The sequence below is a fragment of the Eriocheir sinensis genome, chromosome 13 (assembly GCF_024679095.1).
Source record: "Eriocheir sinensis breed Jianghai 21 chromosome 13, ASM2467909v1, whole genome shotgun sequence".
In the NCBI taxonomy this organism is placed as follows: Eukaryota; Metazoa; Arthropoda; class Malacostraca; order Decapoda; family Varunidae; genus Eriocheir; species Eriocheir sinensis.
This window is the reverse complement of record NC_066521.1, coordinates 14,641,266-14,656,407: the sequence shown is the minus strand read 5'-3', so window position 1 is coordinate 14,656,407 and position 15,142 is coordinate 14,641,266. Positions and strand designations below refer to the sequence as shown.

The following is a 15,142-nucleotide window of genomic DNA, read 5'->3' as shown; positions in this document are numbered from 1 at the left end:
GCTGCGGAACAGAGTGAAAGTGAGAGTATCTGCGGTAAAATGAGAGTAAAGGTGAGAGGGATAGAGGTGCAGGTGAGCGAGGGAAACAAAGACAAAGGTTACAGGAAAAAAAAATGATAGAGAGGGAGAGAGAGAGTGGGAGGGACAGGTGAGAGTGTAGGCGGGAAACGAGGCTCAAGGATGACAGGTAAAGTAAGGGGAGCAGCCGGCGCAGGTGAAACAAGCCGGCAGGTAGGAGGGGAACGTTAGCAGGAAAGGAGGGGGACAGGTATATAGGTAGGCAGGGAGAGAACATGTAAACAGATGCACAGAAAAAAACAGGTAGACAGGTGGTTTAGTAAGTAGGAAGGAAGAATAGCAGGAAGATGGTAGATAGTAAGGTATAGGATAGTAAGATAGATAGGTATAGGATAGTAAGGATAGTAAGGTAAGGAGCGATCATGTAAAGAGATAGACAGGGATGAAGGTAGGTAGGCGGGAAGACAGGTAGAAAGTAGATAGATAAACAGGTACAGCAGGTAGGCAAGGAGACATAATATACTTTTTATTGTCGGTTATATTGTCCATTTTTTGTGAGTAGTAAAGCTTCTGATACATTTCCTAGGTCTTCTAATTAACAGGCAGGTAAGATAAGTAGGCGAGAGACGGACAGTTACTTATATTATTCCTTTCTTAATAACTTTTGATATCTGGAACATTTATTTTTATCACCTGTAAATCTTCTGACGCATTTTTAGGCTTTCCGTGGATTGGTTGTTCCTGTCCAAATCGTAGCCAGCAGTCATGTTTCGTCCTTGTCCAATCTGTTTCCTCGGACTCCCGTTTTTGGCAGGCAGGGCGGGCAAGGTAAAGAGTGGTATCGGCCATTCGTTACAGTTACAATATTTTTCCTAACACGTACCTGGACCCCTGGCTTCCCGTTGGCTATTTCTATCAAAGGAGGAAAAACAGACGGGTAGTTTGTCACGGGTCGGGTCAAAATCAAGCCATAAAAGGAAGAGTTTTCGTGTTTCTCTGTAAGGCGTGTTGCTCACTTCTCCTTCCTCTGTTTTGCTCTTTTATTTTGTTTTGTTTTGCGCTCTTTGCTTTGTCTCTCCAGAAAAATAGTGGAGGTACCAACAGTGGAAGAGAAGGAAGAGGAGTAAGAGGAGGAGGAGGAGGAGGAGGAGGAGGAGGAGGAGAGAGAGAGAGAGAGAGAGAGAGAGAGAGAGAGAGAGAGAGAGAGAATGTACAAAAGAAAAAAAAAGTTCAACGTGAATTTATACTCCAACAAAGGAATATTTTTTACATCATCGTGTGTGTGTGTGTGTGTGTGTGTGTGTGTGTGTGTGTGTGTGTCATCAGCGTCAGGAGGTCATTCTCAAGCAAGTGTTTAAGGGCAATGAATATTTAGTTGCGTCATTAGAGTCAGGTGAACCGTGCACAGTTCTTTTTACCTGTCCTCTCCTACCTTCCCTGCTTCTCCTCACCCTAACACACCCTTATCACCCCTCCACATCTTTACTTTATTTATTTATTTACCTCAGTCAAGGATGTAGCAAAGGGGACTGGGTTAATGGAGGTCACAGTAAGGGGAGAGGAAAGACGGGAGTACACAATAGTTTTATGGTTTAATGTCACGTCCTTATACCCCCACTATCACCTCTTCCTGTCCTCCCCCACTGAACCACACTTCTTCTCTCCCTCCATCATCCTTATCTCGTTTTTCTTCACGTCATCCCCTTCCCTCATCACCTGTCCCTCCCACTCCCATTCTAATTCACATCATCATGCACATCCTCATTATCATTAACTCATCTTTTTCTCCCTCTTCCCTTCCTTGTCCCTCCTTCCCAGCATCCCTTTTCCTTCCTCTTCCTCACCATTACTCCCCTTCAATCCCCAACCTTTCCCCGAACATCCTGCCTTTAAACAACTCCCTCTCGCTGCCATCTTTTTTTCTTTTCCCTTTCCCCTCTCTGCCCCTACTTAACCTCCACCCTCCCCTCACATCCTACCTTAAAACAACTTCCTCTCACTACCACCCCTTTTTTCTTTCCCCTTTCCCTTCTCTGCCCCTACTCGAAGTCACCTCCTTCCTCCCTGCTATCATTTTTCTTTACCTTCTATTCCTCTTATCTCTCTCTCCTCCCTTTGCTTAACTACCCTCACAGGCATAGTTCACCCTTCCCGCACCATCCCTTAACACCATACTTTTCCAATTCCCTTCTCTTTCACTTTGGACTCTACACTATCACCATTCTCACTATACCTCTCACCACTTCTAACCCTCTCACCACCACCACAGCCCTCCACTTCAACCTCACCACTGCTCTCCTCTCCCCTTCTCTGCTCTCCCCTCCTCTCCTCTCCCCTCTGCACAGGTAACATTCAGGTAAAACAAAGGTACGAAAAATGAATGGAGAACGCATATATGTTGCATCGCCGGAATAAAGGAATACTGTTTACGTAGAGAGTAGGAGGGGGGGGGGGGTGTGAGAGAGAGGGAGAGGGAGAGGGTGAGGGAGAGAGATAAACTAACCCTCCCGAGAAAAAAAAAATGTGTAAAAATAGGAAGTGTAATCTAGAAATGGATGCTGTTGAAGTCTTTGTGGGATTTATAATGTGTGAGTGTGTTGCTGTTTTGTTTGAATTTCTTATAGGTTTTTTTTTGTATTCCTTTGTTTTCTTTCTTATTTAACTTGATGTGTTTTTTTTTCATGTTTTTTTCAGTTTTCCTTTTTCTTATTGATTCTGGGTTTTATTATGAGAGTGTGTTACTGTTTTGTGTTTCAATTTCTTATAGATTTTTTTTCATATTCCTTCGTTTTCTTTCTTCATTTGTCTCTGTATCGGATTTTTTTCCCTGTTTTCTGTTTTCCATTTGTTTAGTAATTCTGTTTTTTTTATAATGAGTGTGTTGCTGTTGTATCTCTCAGTTTCTTATAGTTTTTTTTTAATATTCCTTTGTTTTCTTTCTTATTTTTCTCTATCGGATTTTTTTCATGTTTTCTCAGTTTTCCCTTATTTTTTTTTTTTTTTTAGTAATTCTGGGTTTTATTATGAGTGTGTGTGTTGCTGTTTTGTGTTTCAGTTTCTTATAGTTTTTTTTTAATATTCCTTTGTTTTCTTTATTCGTCTTTCTGTATCGTTTTTTTTATTCATTAATATTTTTACAGGTCTCCATTTTTTTGTATTTGTTTTTTTTAATAATGAGTGGGGTTTTTTTTTCGTTTGTTTCAATTTCTTAGTTTCTTCTTTGTTTCCTTTTTTATAGTCGTTTTCCTGTATTGTTTTTTATTCATATTTTCCAGGTCTCCATTTTTTAGTTTTTCTGTTTTTTTTATAATGAGTTTTTTCGCTTCCGTTTCAATTTCTTAGTCTCTTCTTTGTTTCCTCTTTTATTCGTCTTCCTGTACCGTTTTTTTTTTTCATTCATATTTTTCCAGGTCTCCATTTTTATTTTTATTTTTTTTATTTTTTTATTATGAATGTTTCCGTTCTGTTTCATTTTTTTCTTTGTTTCCTTTTTGTAGTCGTCTTTTTGTAGCGATTTTTATTCATATTTTTCCAGGTTTTCATTTTTTATTACTCTGTTTCATTTTTTTGTCGTCTTCCTGTCTCGTTTTTTCTCCATATTTTTCCAGGTTTTCATTTTTTATCAGTTATTTTCTTTGTTTCCTCTTTTATTCGTCTCCCTGCATCGTTTTTTATTCGTGCTTTCCCTGGTTTCGTTTTTCTAGTATTCCCACGTTATTTACTTTACCTGCTTTTAATTAACAGTATTTACCTAAGTTTAAGTGAACCCCCGTGATTTACCTTTTAATATTTACCCGCGTCTGTTTCCTCTTTCATGTCAGTCCAATATTTAATTCCATGTGTTGCTACGAATTGCTGTGCTTCTCTTTCCGGTCTTGTTCCCGTGTGGTCGCTTCGAGTGGGGCCTATTCGTGTTGCTTCATCGCTGACAATCGTGTTCTATTGCTTTGTTTGCCCGACTTGAATGTTGCTTTGATGAGTTCCCAGGTTCTTGTTGTGTTGCTGGTTTTGTTGAGTTGCTCCGTTGCTCGCTTTCGTTGTTATTTTCTATTTCGTACACCTGACATTTTATCGTTTCCATATTGCTCTTGCTATGCGATATTGATGTAAGTTTTGTTAATATGTTATGGTGTGTTTCCTGCTTTTTGTGTTGCTGGTTTCGTTGTGTTATTCTATTGTTCGCTTTCGTGATTGTATTCTAGTTTCCACGTTTGACATTTTAACGTTTCCGTGTAACACTTGTCATGCCATATTGATGCAAGGTTAATTTTTCTATCATAAGTTCCCTGATTATTGCTGCTTTGCTTTTTTATTTTCTAAGTGCTCTCTATAACGTTGGTAGGTTCTCTTGAGGTTCCTCTTGAACAACCCCAGCCCGTCAGTGGCGCAAGCGAATTTTATTTATAGTGGCTGCCGTGATGTATGACTCCTGCTTGGGTTGTGTATTTCGTCATATATTATCTCAGGCAGTTGACATTATAACGTTTGTTCTTACATTCAATGCGATGTTTCTATGTTATCAGTCTTTTGTTACTGTGCATTGTTAAACAGTAACGTGTTCTTTTGTTTTACTGGAACACACACACACACACACACACACACACACACACACACACACACACGGAGTTAAAAATCAAACGCCGGGAACAAGAAAAAGAACGAGAGAGAAAGAAATGCTGAACGCCTCTGATTTTTCTCTTTCGTCACAAAAGCGTCGACGTGAAAAAGACAGCTGACGAGGCGGTGTTTGTGTCGGGCGGGTGTTGTGTCGTGCCGTGCTGTGTGTCATGTTGTGTTGAATTTGCTGCGCTGGGGACAAAGAGTTGCGGGATCAGATGTGTGTGTGTGTGCGTGTGTGTGTGTGTGTGTGTGTGTGTGTGTGTGTGTGTGTGTGTGTCTCAGTAAGCCGGGGTTTGATGCGTGAAATTTTGATGTCACGTCGTTTGTCGCTGCTGTGTGTTGGCTCAGGAAGCGTGGAGCAAGGCGTGACGCGGCAGAAATGAGTGGTGGTAGTGGTAGTAGTAGTAGTAGTAGTAGTAGTAGTAGTGGTGGTAGTAGTGGTAGTGGTGGTAGATAAAAAATTTCCTTCACCACACAAAAGATTATATGGATGTGGTCACTTTACCTTCCCCCCCAGTCCTTATTTTCCTCCTCCTCCTCCTCCTCCTTCTCCTCCTCCTCCTCCTCCTCCTCCTCCTCCGTCTCCTCCTCCTCCAAGATTATACCAGACTCACAGAAATGGTGGACTCAATATTTATTCAAGTCCGCAAGTGACCAGAAAAATATATATATACTGAATCTAATATTTGTGACTCACCCGACCTGACCTGACCTGACCCCATGCGTGACTGCGAGATGGGCGAAAAATTACGGGCGGAAGCTTTTTTCTTTTAACTCAAGCCGTGTCATCCGCCAGTGGAATTACCTTCATGCATAAGAAATTAGTATAAAAACGATTAACTCTTTCGGAACTCGCATTTACTTTAACTTCGGTCGAACGGGAGTGAACTGAACGGTCCGGCGCGAACTCAATCAGTCAGTAATGCTTGCAGACTCGCCATAAGGTACCAAGCGCTCTCTTCCCTGCTGTTCCGTGTTTCTCATGTTTCCTCTTCTTAGCTGGGCATGTTGAACCGGTTTACCCACGGACTTGCCTCCTCCTCCTCCTCCTCCTCCTCCTCTGTCTCCTCACAACGAAAGGGAAAGTGTAAAGGCTGGTTGGGGTGGAGGAGGAGGAGGAGGAGGCAGGATGGAGGGTCTTGCTAACCTTTACATGACCTCTTGACCAAATAGGAGGAAACAGAGAGGGGGAGGAGGAGGAGGAGGAGGAGATATTGGATGGAGGTGGGGCTGGAGAAGGGATATGATGCAAGAGAGAGAGAGAGAGAGAGAGAGAGCATATGAAGATTGATTATAGCTACGAATAAGTCCAATGCGTAATTACACACACACACACACACACACACACACACACACACACACACACACACACACACACACACACACACACACACCATCATCCTCCCACTCTTTAATCACTTTTCATCCCCTTTTACTTTGCATATACTCATACATACATACATACATACATACACGCTTTCAAACACACCTTTCTCCCTCACCTTTTTTTTCACCTTCTCCACGTCATTACCTTTCATTATGTCACCTGAGGAGTATTTTTACGCCGCCTCCCGCCCCGAGCAACACGAGCAACACAAAGGCTGCACATTACCGAGAGAACGCCCATTAGCAACGCCTACCTACCTACTTACCTGCCTCTTACCTGCCTACATAACTGCCGTCTTTCATTACCTACCTTACAGCCTATCTTCCTGCCCCCTATCTATCTATCTATCTATCTATCTATCTATCGATCTTCTTACCTACGTACTTACCTTACATACCTTTTTCCTACCTACATTTCTACCTACTCAGCGCTCGACCTCCTTTTTTTTTTTTCGTTTCCGTTCACCTGTTCTCCATTCATCTCTCCCTCCTGCCTCCTTCTCCTCCTACTACTACTACTACTACTTCTTCTCCTCCTCCTCCTCCTCCTCCTCCTCCTACCTGTAATATTCCCGGGTCTGTTTCGTCGCGGTAAAAAAAAAAAAAAATGTGAGGTATTGTCCCGAGTCCCGCGCTGATGAGAGAGAGAGAGAGAGAGAGAGAGTATATAAAAATAGTCATTCAGGTTATTGTGGCTCGCTGTGGGTACCTGACTTTTATTGGAGGTGTGTGCCGTTGAAATGTGCAGGTGTGTGTGTGTGTGTGTGTGTGTGTGTGTGTGTGTGTGTGTGTGTGTGTGTGTGTGTGTGTGTGTGTGTGTTACCTTTCATCCGTCCAGAATACCGAATGTCTTTACCACTGCCACCACTACTACTACTACTACCACCAGTACTACTACTACTACTACTACTACTACCACTACTACTGCTATCGTCACTGCTACAGCTTTCATTACCTTTACTTTCAATAATAATAAAAAAATAATGAGCGGGTCGCCGAATTTTCCATTAGTTTCATTGAATAACGTTGTCGAAATTTCACGCCTTCTGCATTTTAATAGAACAGAGGCGGACTGAAAATTATGGATGCGCGAGTCACCCATTAAAATAGATTACACTCATTTGTTCGTTCATCAGTAGCTTAGCATATACTTACACCCACACACACCCACAAACACACACACACACACACACACACACACACACACACACACACACAAACACACACACACACGTCACTCATTTCTGTTGTCTTTCATGGGAGCAGTGTTTTCTTTTTTATCATTTTTCCTTTTAAGCTTCTTCCTTTACTGCAAACACACACACACACACACACACACACACACACACACACACACACACACACACACACACATCCTGTAGCCTATAGTAAGGTCATCACCACACTTGTTATGTCACCCCCCCTCTCTCTCTCTCTCTCTCTCTCTCTCTCTCTCCCAACTTTATTTTCCCTTCACACACTTCTCCAACAATTTTACCGCCCTCAAATTAGGCTTATCGAAAGGCCTACTGCGAGAGGGAAATTATATTAGCGCTCTTTATTGGTGTGAGAACGTTCGCTGCTCTCTTTTACTTCTATTACTTTTCTTTAATGGCATTTGCTAACGGAAAAATAGCAGGAGTTTTGGGTTGGAAGTTGAGGTGATGAGTCTTCAGATTTTCCTCGTCCTCTTGAAATTCTCGTTGATCATTCTTTTCTTTCTTAACTGATTGGAAGTAGATCTTATTTGTCTTTATTTCTGTTCTACTGGTAAATTAAGTCTGTTGTTTGAGAAGGAGAAATTTGATTAGTTGATTGGAGATAGGTTTAAAGGAAGGCTTTGAAGGGGGCTACTACTACTACTACTACTACTACTACTACTACTACTACTACTACTACTACAACTACGCCACTTTTCACCTGTTCCCCGTGCATTTCACACCTTGGTTCCCCCTTTTGTGTATCTCTCTCTCTCTCTCTCTCTCTCTCTCTCTCTCTCTCTCTCTCTCTCTCTCTCTCTCTCTCTCTCTCTCTCTCTCTCTCTCTCTCTCTCTCCCAGCACCTTTCTTTTAATCCTTATTCTTTTATTTTCACATTTTATTCTTCCATTCATGTTTTTTTTGTCCTCCTCTTCGTTCTTTTTTCTTCCTAATTTTTTCATGTGTAATTCTTTCTTGCATTGTTTTTCCTCTCCCCTTTACACACCTTTCTCCCCTCTCTTCCGCCTTTAGCTTCTGTTTTCAGCCCCTCGTCTTTCGTTTTTATTTTTATTCGCCATATTCTTCCTTCCATTCCGTCCCACCTCTGTTTTCTAATTTCCATCCTCTCGTTTCCCATTCGTCATTCCTCTTGTCCATTCTTCATCCCTTCCCTTCTCCCATTTTTCATTCTCGCACCATTCTTCATATTTGCATTCTGGTTCCTTGTTCTCAGTCAGTCATCTCTCCCTCCTCCCATTCCAATGATTCGCCTCCGTTTCCTCTCTTCCCTTATTCTTTTCTTTCTTTTCCCTTCATCCTACTTCTCTAAACTTAACCATTTCAGTCCTTTAAATCCTACTAACTATCCAATTCTTTTCTATACCCATTTCCCTTCACGTTCTTTATAATCCTTCTTCAACTTGTTTTATCCTTATTGTCCTCTTTTTATCCTTCTTCCTCTTCTCTTGTTCCATCCTTCATCCCTCTTACTCTATCCTTCGAAGTCCTTTAAATCCTTCTGCAGTGTTTTCCAATCTTGATATATGTCTGTTTGTATGTACTCCCTTCTTGTATAGTCCTTGCTTTGCCATCCTACCTCCTTGACACTCCATCCTTATAATCCTTCCAATCCTGTTACAATTTCACCATATCCTCCTGCTCCTTTTCATCACTCCCTTTTGTTTCCTTCCTTCACCCCTCTCCTCCACCTTCGCCCTTCTTCCACCCTCCTCCCTTACACACCATCTTGAAATCCTTCGAATCCTGTTGCTTTTGTACCGTTTCATCGTCCTTTTATCCTCCTCCACCCTATCCTCCGCCACACTCCATCCTTCATATCCTTCGAATCCTGTTACATGTCCTCCTTTTCATCCTCCTCCCTTTACTCTCTCCCTTTATCCTAGTCCCTTCATCCTTTTCCTCCGCCTCCACCCTTCCTTATGCATCTTGCCTCCTTCGCATCCCATGTCTTATATTCTTCCTATTCTGTTGCATTTCCATCGTTTTATCCTCTTTTTAACCTCTCCCTTTATCCATTATCCCTTTATCCTTCCTCCCTTCACCCCTTCCCTTCGCACCCCATCCGTTATCTCCTGCCAATCCTATTACATTTGCACCCTATTGTCCTTCTTTTACCCTCTTCCTTTATCCTTCTATCCTTTATTCCTCCTCTCTTCTCCCTGTCCTCTACGCTCCTTCACAGTCTATCCTTTATAATCCTTCCAATCCTGTTACATGTCCAGCGTTTTATCCTCCCTTAACCCTCTTCCTTTATTTTCCTCTCTCCCACCCCTCCCTCTCTGCTCCCTCGCGTGATCTTTTGTCATCGCCCCAAATCCGGCAACACAACGTTTTACTACACGAAACAGTTGTTCGGCGCGGCGCCCCCTCCCGTCGTCCGTCACAGCTTAAGGCGGATTAGAGGCTCGCCACCTCCTAGGGCCGGCCTGCGTGGCGTCCCCCGGGGTTCCCCTGTGCCCCGCTAATACTGTGTTATTTAGACGATTATGCTTTATGCCACCCAGGAACGCTACGCCATATTAGGTTATTTGAGTGTCGTGTAATGCTTTTTGTGTATTATTTCTATTACTACTACTATTACTATTACTACTACTACTACTACAACTACTACCACTGTGTTATTTAGACGATTATGCTTTATGCCACCGAGGAACGACACGCCATATTAGGTTATTTGAGTGTAGTGTAATGCTTTATCTGTATTACTTCTGTTACTGTTACTACTACTACTACTACTACTACTACTGCTACTACTACTACCACTGTTGACATGTGAGATTCGTGCTGTCATTGTCTTTTGTCTTGTGTTTCGTAAGTGATCTTGGTGTGTGTGTGTGTGTGTGAACTCCTAAATGCATGACTTTATTTGGTCGTGTGTGTTAGGTGTGTGTGTGTGTGTGTGTGTGTGTGTGTGTGTGTGTGTGTGTGTGTGTGTGTGTGTGTGTGTGTGTGTGTGTGTGTGTGTGTGTGTGCGTTCTATTTTTGCGTTTATCCTCGTCATCCGTCATGGCTGATATCCCTTCACGTCATTTCTTTATTCTAATTGACAGTCGTTCTTACGTGACGCGATTTATAACCTCCTACCGTGGCGCGTCGCAATATCTGGCACCCGCAATGTCCACCTCGGCGCTTTGGCACGGGATTAGATTGAATCATTTTCCTCTGATCATAACAAACGACTTGGCAGCGGCGGCGTAACTCTACCTGTGACACGTGGGATAAAACAAAGCAGCATGACGCCACAAGTAGACATGGCACTATATATAGGAGCGAATGAAATATGAAAGGATAAATGATGCCGGGAAATACGAGGGCAGGTATAGATCAAGACGGAGGAAGGAAGAGAGGGAAGGAGGGAGAGAAAGGAATATCATGACACTGTGGGTCGTATTATTAGACATTTCGCCGCCCAAAAACACATATTTGAGAAGGCTTTCGTAGGAGTTGTGGGCATTTCTAGGTGTAGTTTTATGACCCTGGTGGTAGTTTGACCCTTCTTCTGTACCATGAACCTGAGGAAACACTCATTAGAACTCGACTGACCCTCTCTTTAACCTTTATAAATTGTTAATATGAGAAGCGATAGTGTCTTATAATTACAACCTATAGATCCCCAACTAACATAGAACCCGATAACACCACAGTGATTAATCATGACACTAGACACGAGACGCACCATAGATCACCACACACGCCACCACAGTAATTTATCATGGTACTAAAGACATTACCATTTCAGAGCGTGCCATAGTTGATTACAATACCACCATTGAAACAAGCCTTCACTCTATAGATAAATGGTGTTATTATCTAATTACGGGACAGGTGGCGACCAAAAAACAAAACAAAAGGTAAAATAAAAAAAGAGCATTCATCTCGCTGACCTATAAAATAACAGGGAAAAAAATACGTTAGTGATTGATTAAGTTCATGCGGTATCTTACTGGAACAAGGCCAAAGACAAAAAAACAAAAGAGAAAAAGCCAAAAATCAAACGCCAAGGCAAAAAAAAGTGCCTTCATCTCGCTGACCTATAAAATAACCAGGGAAAAAAATACGTTAGTGATTGATTAAGTTCATGCGGTGTATTACTGGAACAAAGCCAAAAACAAAAAAAAACAAAAAGGAAAATGCCAAAAATATAACGCAAAGGCAAAAAAAAAGGGCCTTCATCTCGCTGACCCATAAAATAACAACAAAAAACGAGACTAATCAAATAAGTCCGTGCCTCGTCTTGATTGAACAGCATGACACCACAACACCCACAGTGGCTAACCTTGGCACTCTCAACACTCTGTCACCTGCCGGAGGGTACAGCATGCGTCCCCTTCACCTTTACCATTCAGCGGGGCACCCATGGCTCTGCACCCTTTGTGGCACCTGTCCGCTCGTTCGTTTACCTGCCACACCTAAGCTCACCTGTCCTTGAGGGCGGCCCATTCACCTGTGGCCTTTGCGTTAACAAGAGACATGTGGTGTTGAGGTTACCTGCTCACCTCTTACACCGGAGCCACGATTGGTACACCACACCTCCCCATGTCTTCCTGATTACACCTGGTACATATGCACTAATTAACACCAGTAACCTTTAATTAACACAAGACCCATATTCCCTATCACCTGACACATGATACATAATTAACGCATCATTATTTCGGCCACATGCTCATTTACACCTGCAAAGTAACGACACTTATACATTATTTTGCTTTCAACTTGCTTATTCACACCTGACATAACCACACAGCATCTACATAAACACCTGACACTTCCACACACACAGTAATTCATCTGCAACATTTACATCAACAATCTATCCCACATTCACATACATTCATTCACCTGCAACATCCTATTCAACACCTGACACATCCACACACAGTAATTTACCTGCAACATCTACATCAACACCTGACACATCCACACACATTCATTCACCTGCAACATCCTATTCAACACCTGACACATCCACACACACATTCATACTTGCAGCACCCACATCAACACCTGCCAGGTATCCACACACACTTTCATTAACCTGCATCATCCTCATTAACATCTGACATTCATTTACCTGTTCAGCGTTGAGGTCCACGTTCTCCCATTTCAGCCAAAACCTCGCGAAGCCGTGGTGTGTGTTCAGCTCGTAGTGGTACACGACGCCCACCACCAGGCTCACCACGCACACCACGACGGCGTAACACAGCCCACGTGGTGCCCTCACGCCGCCGCCCACACCCACGCCTTCCTTCCCTCCTCCTCCTCCTCCTGCTGCAGTGCCTCCGTCAGAATCGAGGGACCCATTGAGGCACTTGTCACTCCCTTTGGCCTTCCTCTTGGCATCCTTCTTGTTGTCGTTCTCGTCGAGGGCCGCCGCGCGCTTCTGGAGGAGTTTCTGGTAGGCGGGAAGGGCGGTGAGGGTGGCGAGGTCGAGGCCACGTTTCTCGAGGGAGGCGAGGAGGCCGGCCACACGCTCCCGACCCAAGCACATCTCGGCACACACTGACTCGCGCGCCCCCAGCCAGACCCGCAGACCCGCTCGCTGCTCTCTGGCCTCGGTGCCCGTATCTGTGTAAGGGGGTTTAGGGGAGGCGTGTGTTAGTGGGGGGTCCTTCGCTCCCTCCATCCATCTATCCCTCCATCCTCTCTTCTTCCAAGCATCTCTTTTCTTTCTCCTTATTTCCCGCTTCATCATTCTTCCCTGTCCCTTCTTTGCCTTTCATGTTCTCCCTCCTGTTCTTCTCCTATCCCTCCATCCCTCCCATTTTCCTCCTCGTCCTCCTCTGCCCTTTATATCCTCTTTCCTGTTCTTGTTCTACTTTTTCATCTTACCTGCTTTCTTCTTCCTCCTCCTCCTTCTCCTCCTTTATCCCCCCCTCTTCTACTCCTCCACACACCTCATTTAGCTCTCTCTTACATTCCTCCATCTCTTTCTCTTCTCATCGTGACCTTCAGTTTCCTTTCTCTTTTTCCCTCTCCCTGTCTCCTTTCTCTCTCCACCTGTTTTTTTTATGTCTTCTTACCTCCTCCGTGTTACCTCCCTGCCCTTTCCCTCCCCACCCTTCACGTCTTTGCCTCCCACATTCCCTCCCGCCTCCCTGACTGCCTCTCCGTCCCCCCCCCCCCCTCCCCTCCCGTCCGGTCCCCAGGAAGACAAGGCGGAGGTGTTGTTTTTCCTCTGCCTTTCGATATTCCTGTTTAATACCTGTCTCACTTTCTATCTCGGCCTGTCTGTTAGTCTCCGGGGATGCGAGTGTGGCTCATATCTCTCTCTCTCTCTCTCTCTCTCTCTCTCTCTCTCTCTCTCTCTCTCTCTCTCTCTCTCTCTCTCTCTCTCTCTCTCTCTCTCTCTCTCTCTCTCTCTCTCTCTCTCTCTCTCTCTCTCTCTCTCTCTCTCTCTCTCTCTCTCCCTCCCTCCATCTCTTTCCTCCAGCCCGTAATATCGTTCACTCTTCCTCCCCTTTCCTCCTTTCTTCTCTCCATCTTCTCCTTCGCCTCTATGATTATCTCCATCGTCTCATGCATCATCTTCTCCCTTCCTCTCTCCCCTCCTCTTCCTCCATCATCCTTTCTCTCATCCCCTCCTTCTATGTATCATCTCTTCCTCTCCTTCTTTCCTTCGCATGTGTTCCTTCCTCCTTGCATTCATCACGTCTTATATATTCCCCCTTTATCATTTTTTTCAGCTTTTTCTTTCCTTCTCTCCTCCTTTGTCTCATCTTTTTTTCCTCCTTCCTTTTTCATCTTTCTTTACTTCTCTTTTATCTTTCTCCTTCACATCCTCTTTTCTTTCCTTCTCTCCTCCTGTTTCTCATCTTTTTTTTCCTGCTTCCTTTTACATCTTTTTCTTTCCTTCTCTTTCATCTTTCTCCTTCACATCCTCTCTTTCTTTTCCCCTCTTCATGTCTGCATTATCTCCCTCTTCTCATTTATCATATTTAATCTTTTCTCTTTTTCCATCTTTCTCTTCTTTCTCCTCATTTACTTTCCCCCTCCACCCATTTCTCGTTTATTTCCTTCTCATTATCTTTTTTTTTCCTTTTTCCTCTTCGTGTCTGTATTACCTCCCTCTTCACAGTTATCATATTTAATCTTTTCTCCCTGTCTCTCCTTTCTCCTTCTTTATCTTTCCTCAGCTTTATAATCTCTCCTCACTTTCTATCTATCACATTTCTCCTACACATCTTCTCTTTCTTTTCCCTCCCTACCTCCCTCTTCACAGTTATCATATATGCTCTCCTCCTCCCTCCTTTCTCTCCTTTCTCTTCACCTACTTTCCTCCGTCCCTCTCTCCCTCATCTCACGAGTTACCTGAGCGAGTCAAAGGTGCAAGTCCCTCTCACCTGCCTTAGCTGGGCGTCTCGGGACCTCATTAATGCATTCACCTGTCCCTCCTGATTACCAATTAACCTGTCCTTTTATTCCTCTGTTTACCTGCACAATTCTATCTCTCCCTCCCTCCCTCTCTCTGTATGTCCTTAGTTCTTTTTTTTTGTCATCTTTCCCTCTTCTTTCTTCTTCCTTTTGTTATTCCTACCCCCTCCTTTCTCTCTCTCTCTCTCTCTCTCTCTCTCTCTTCTCATTTCACCTGCTTCCCTTCCTCCCTAACTTTTTTTGCCCCTTTTCCTCTTCCTGTCTCTCCCTCCCTTAACTCTTTTTAAACTCCTTCCTTGCATCGCTATCTTCCCTTTTCTCTTCCTTTCTAACTTTCTCCCCACTTCTTTTTCTTCATCTTTTCAACTTTTTCCCCCTCTTTCTCCTTTCTCCTATTATTCCTACTCCCTCCTTTCTTACTCTCCTTTTCTCTCTTTCTTTCTCTCCTCTTCCCACTTTCTCCCTTTCTTACTTCCCAATGTTTTCCTCGTTCCTTTCCTTCCTGTCTTTCTCTCTTTACTCCT

The 15,142-nt window shown here is 43.5% G+C and overlaps 1 protein-coding gene across 1 annotated transcript in view; it reads right to left on the bottom strand.

Moving 5' to 3' along the window:
* Positions 1 to 12,885, bottom strand: part of LOC126998052 (uncharacterized) — a 90,280-nt gene extending 77,395 nt beyond the window's left edge. Inside the window, exon 1 of the mRNA XM_050859370.1 lies at positions 12,319 to 12,885. Within this exon, the coding sequence (XP_050715327.1) occupies positions 12,319 to 12,870 (552 nt within the window). The 5' untranslated portion in view covers positions 12,871 to 12,885. The remainder of the gene's footprint in view (positions 1 to 12,318) is intronic.
* Positions 12,886 to 15,142: the final 2,257 nt, after the last annotated feature.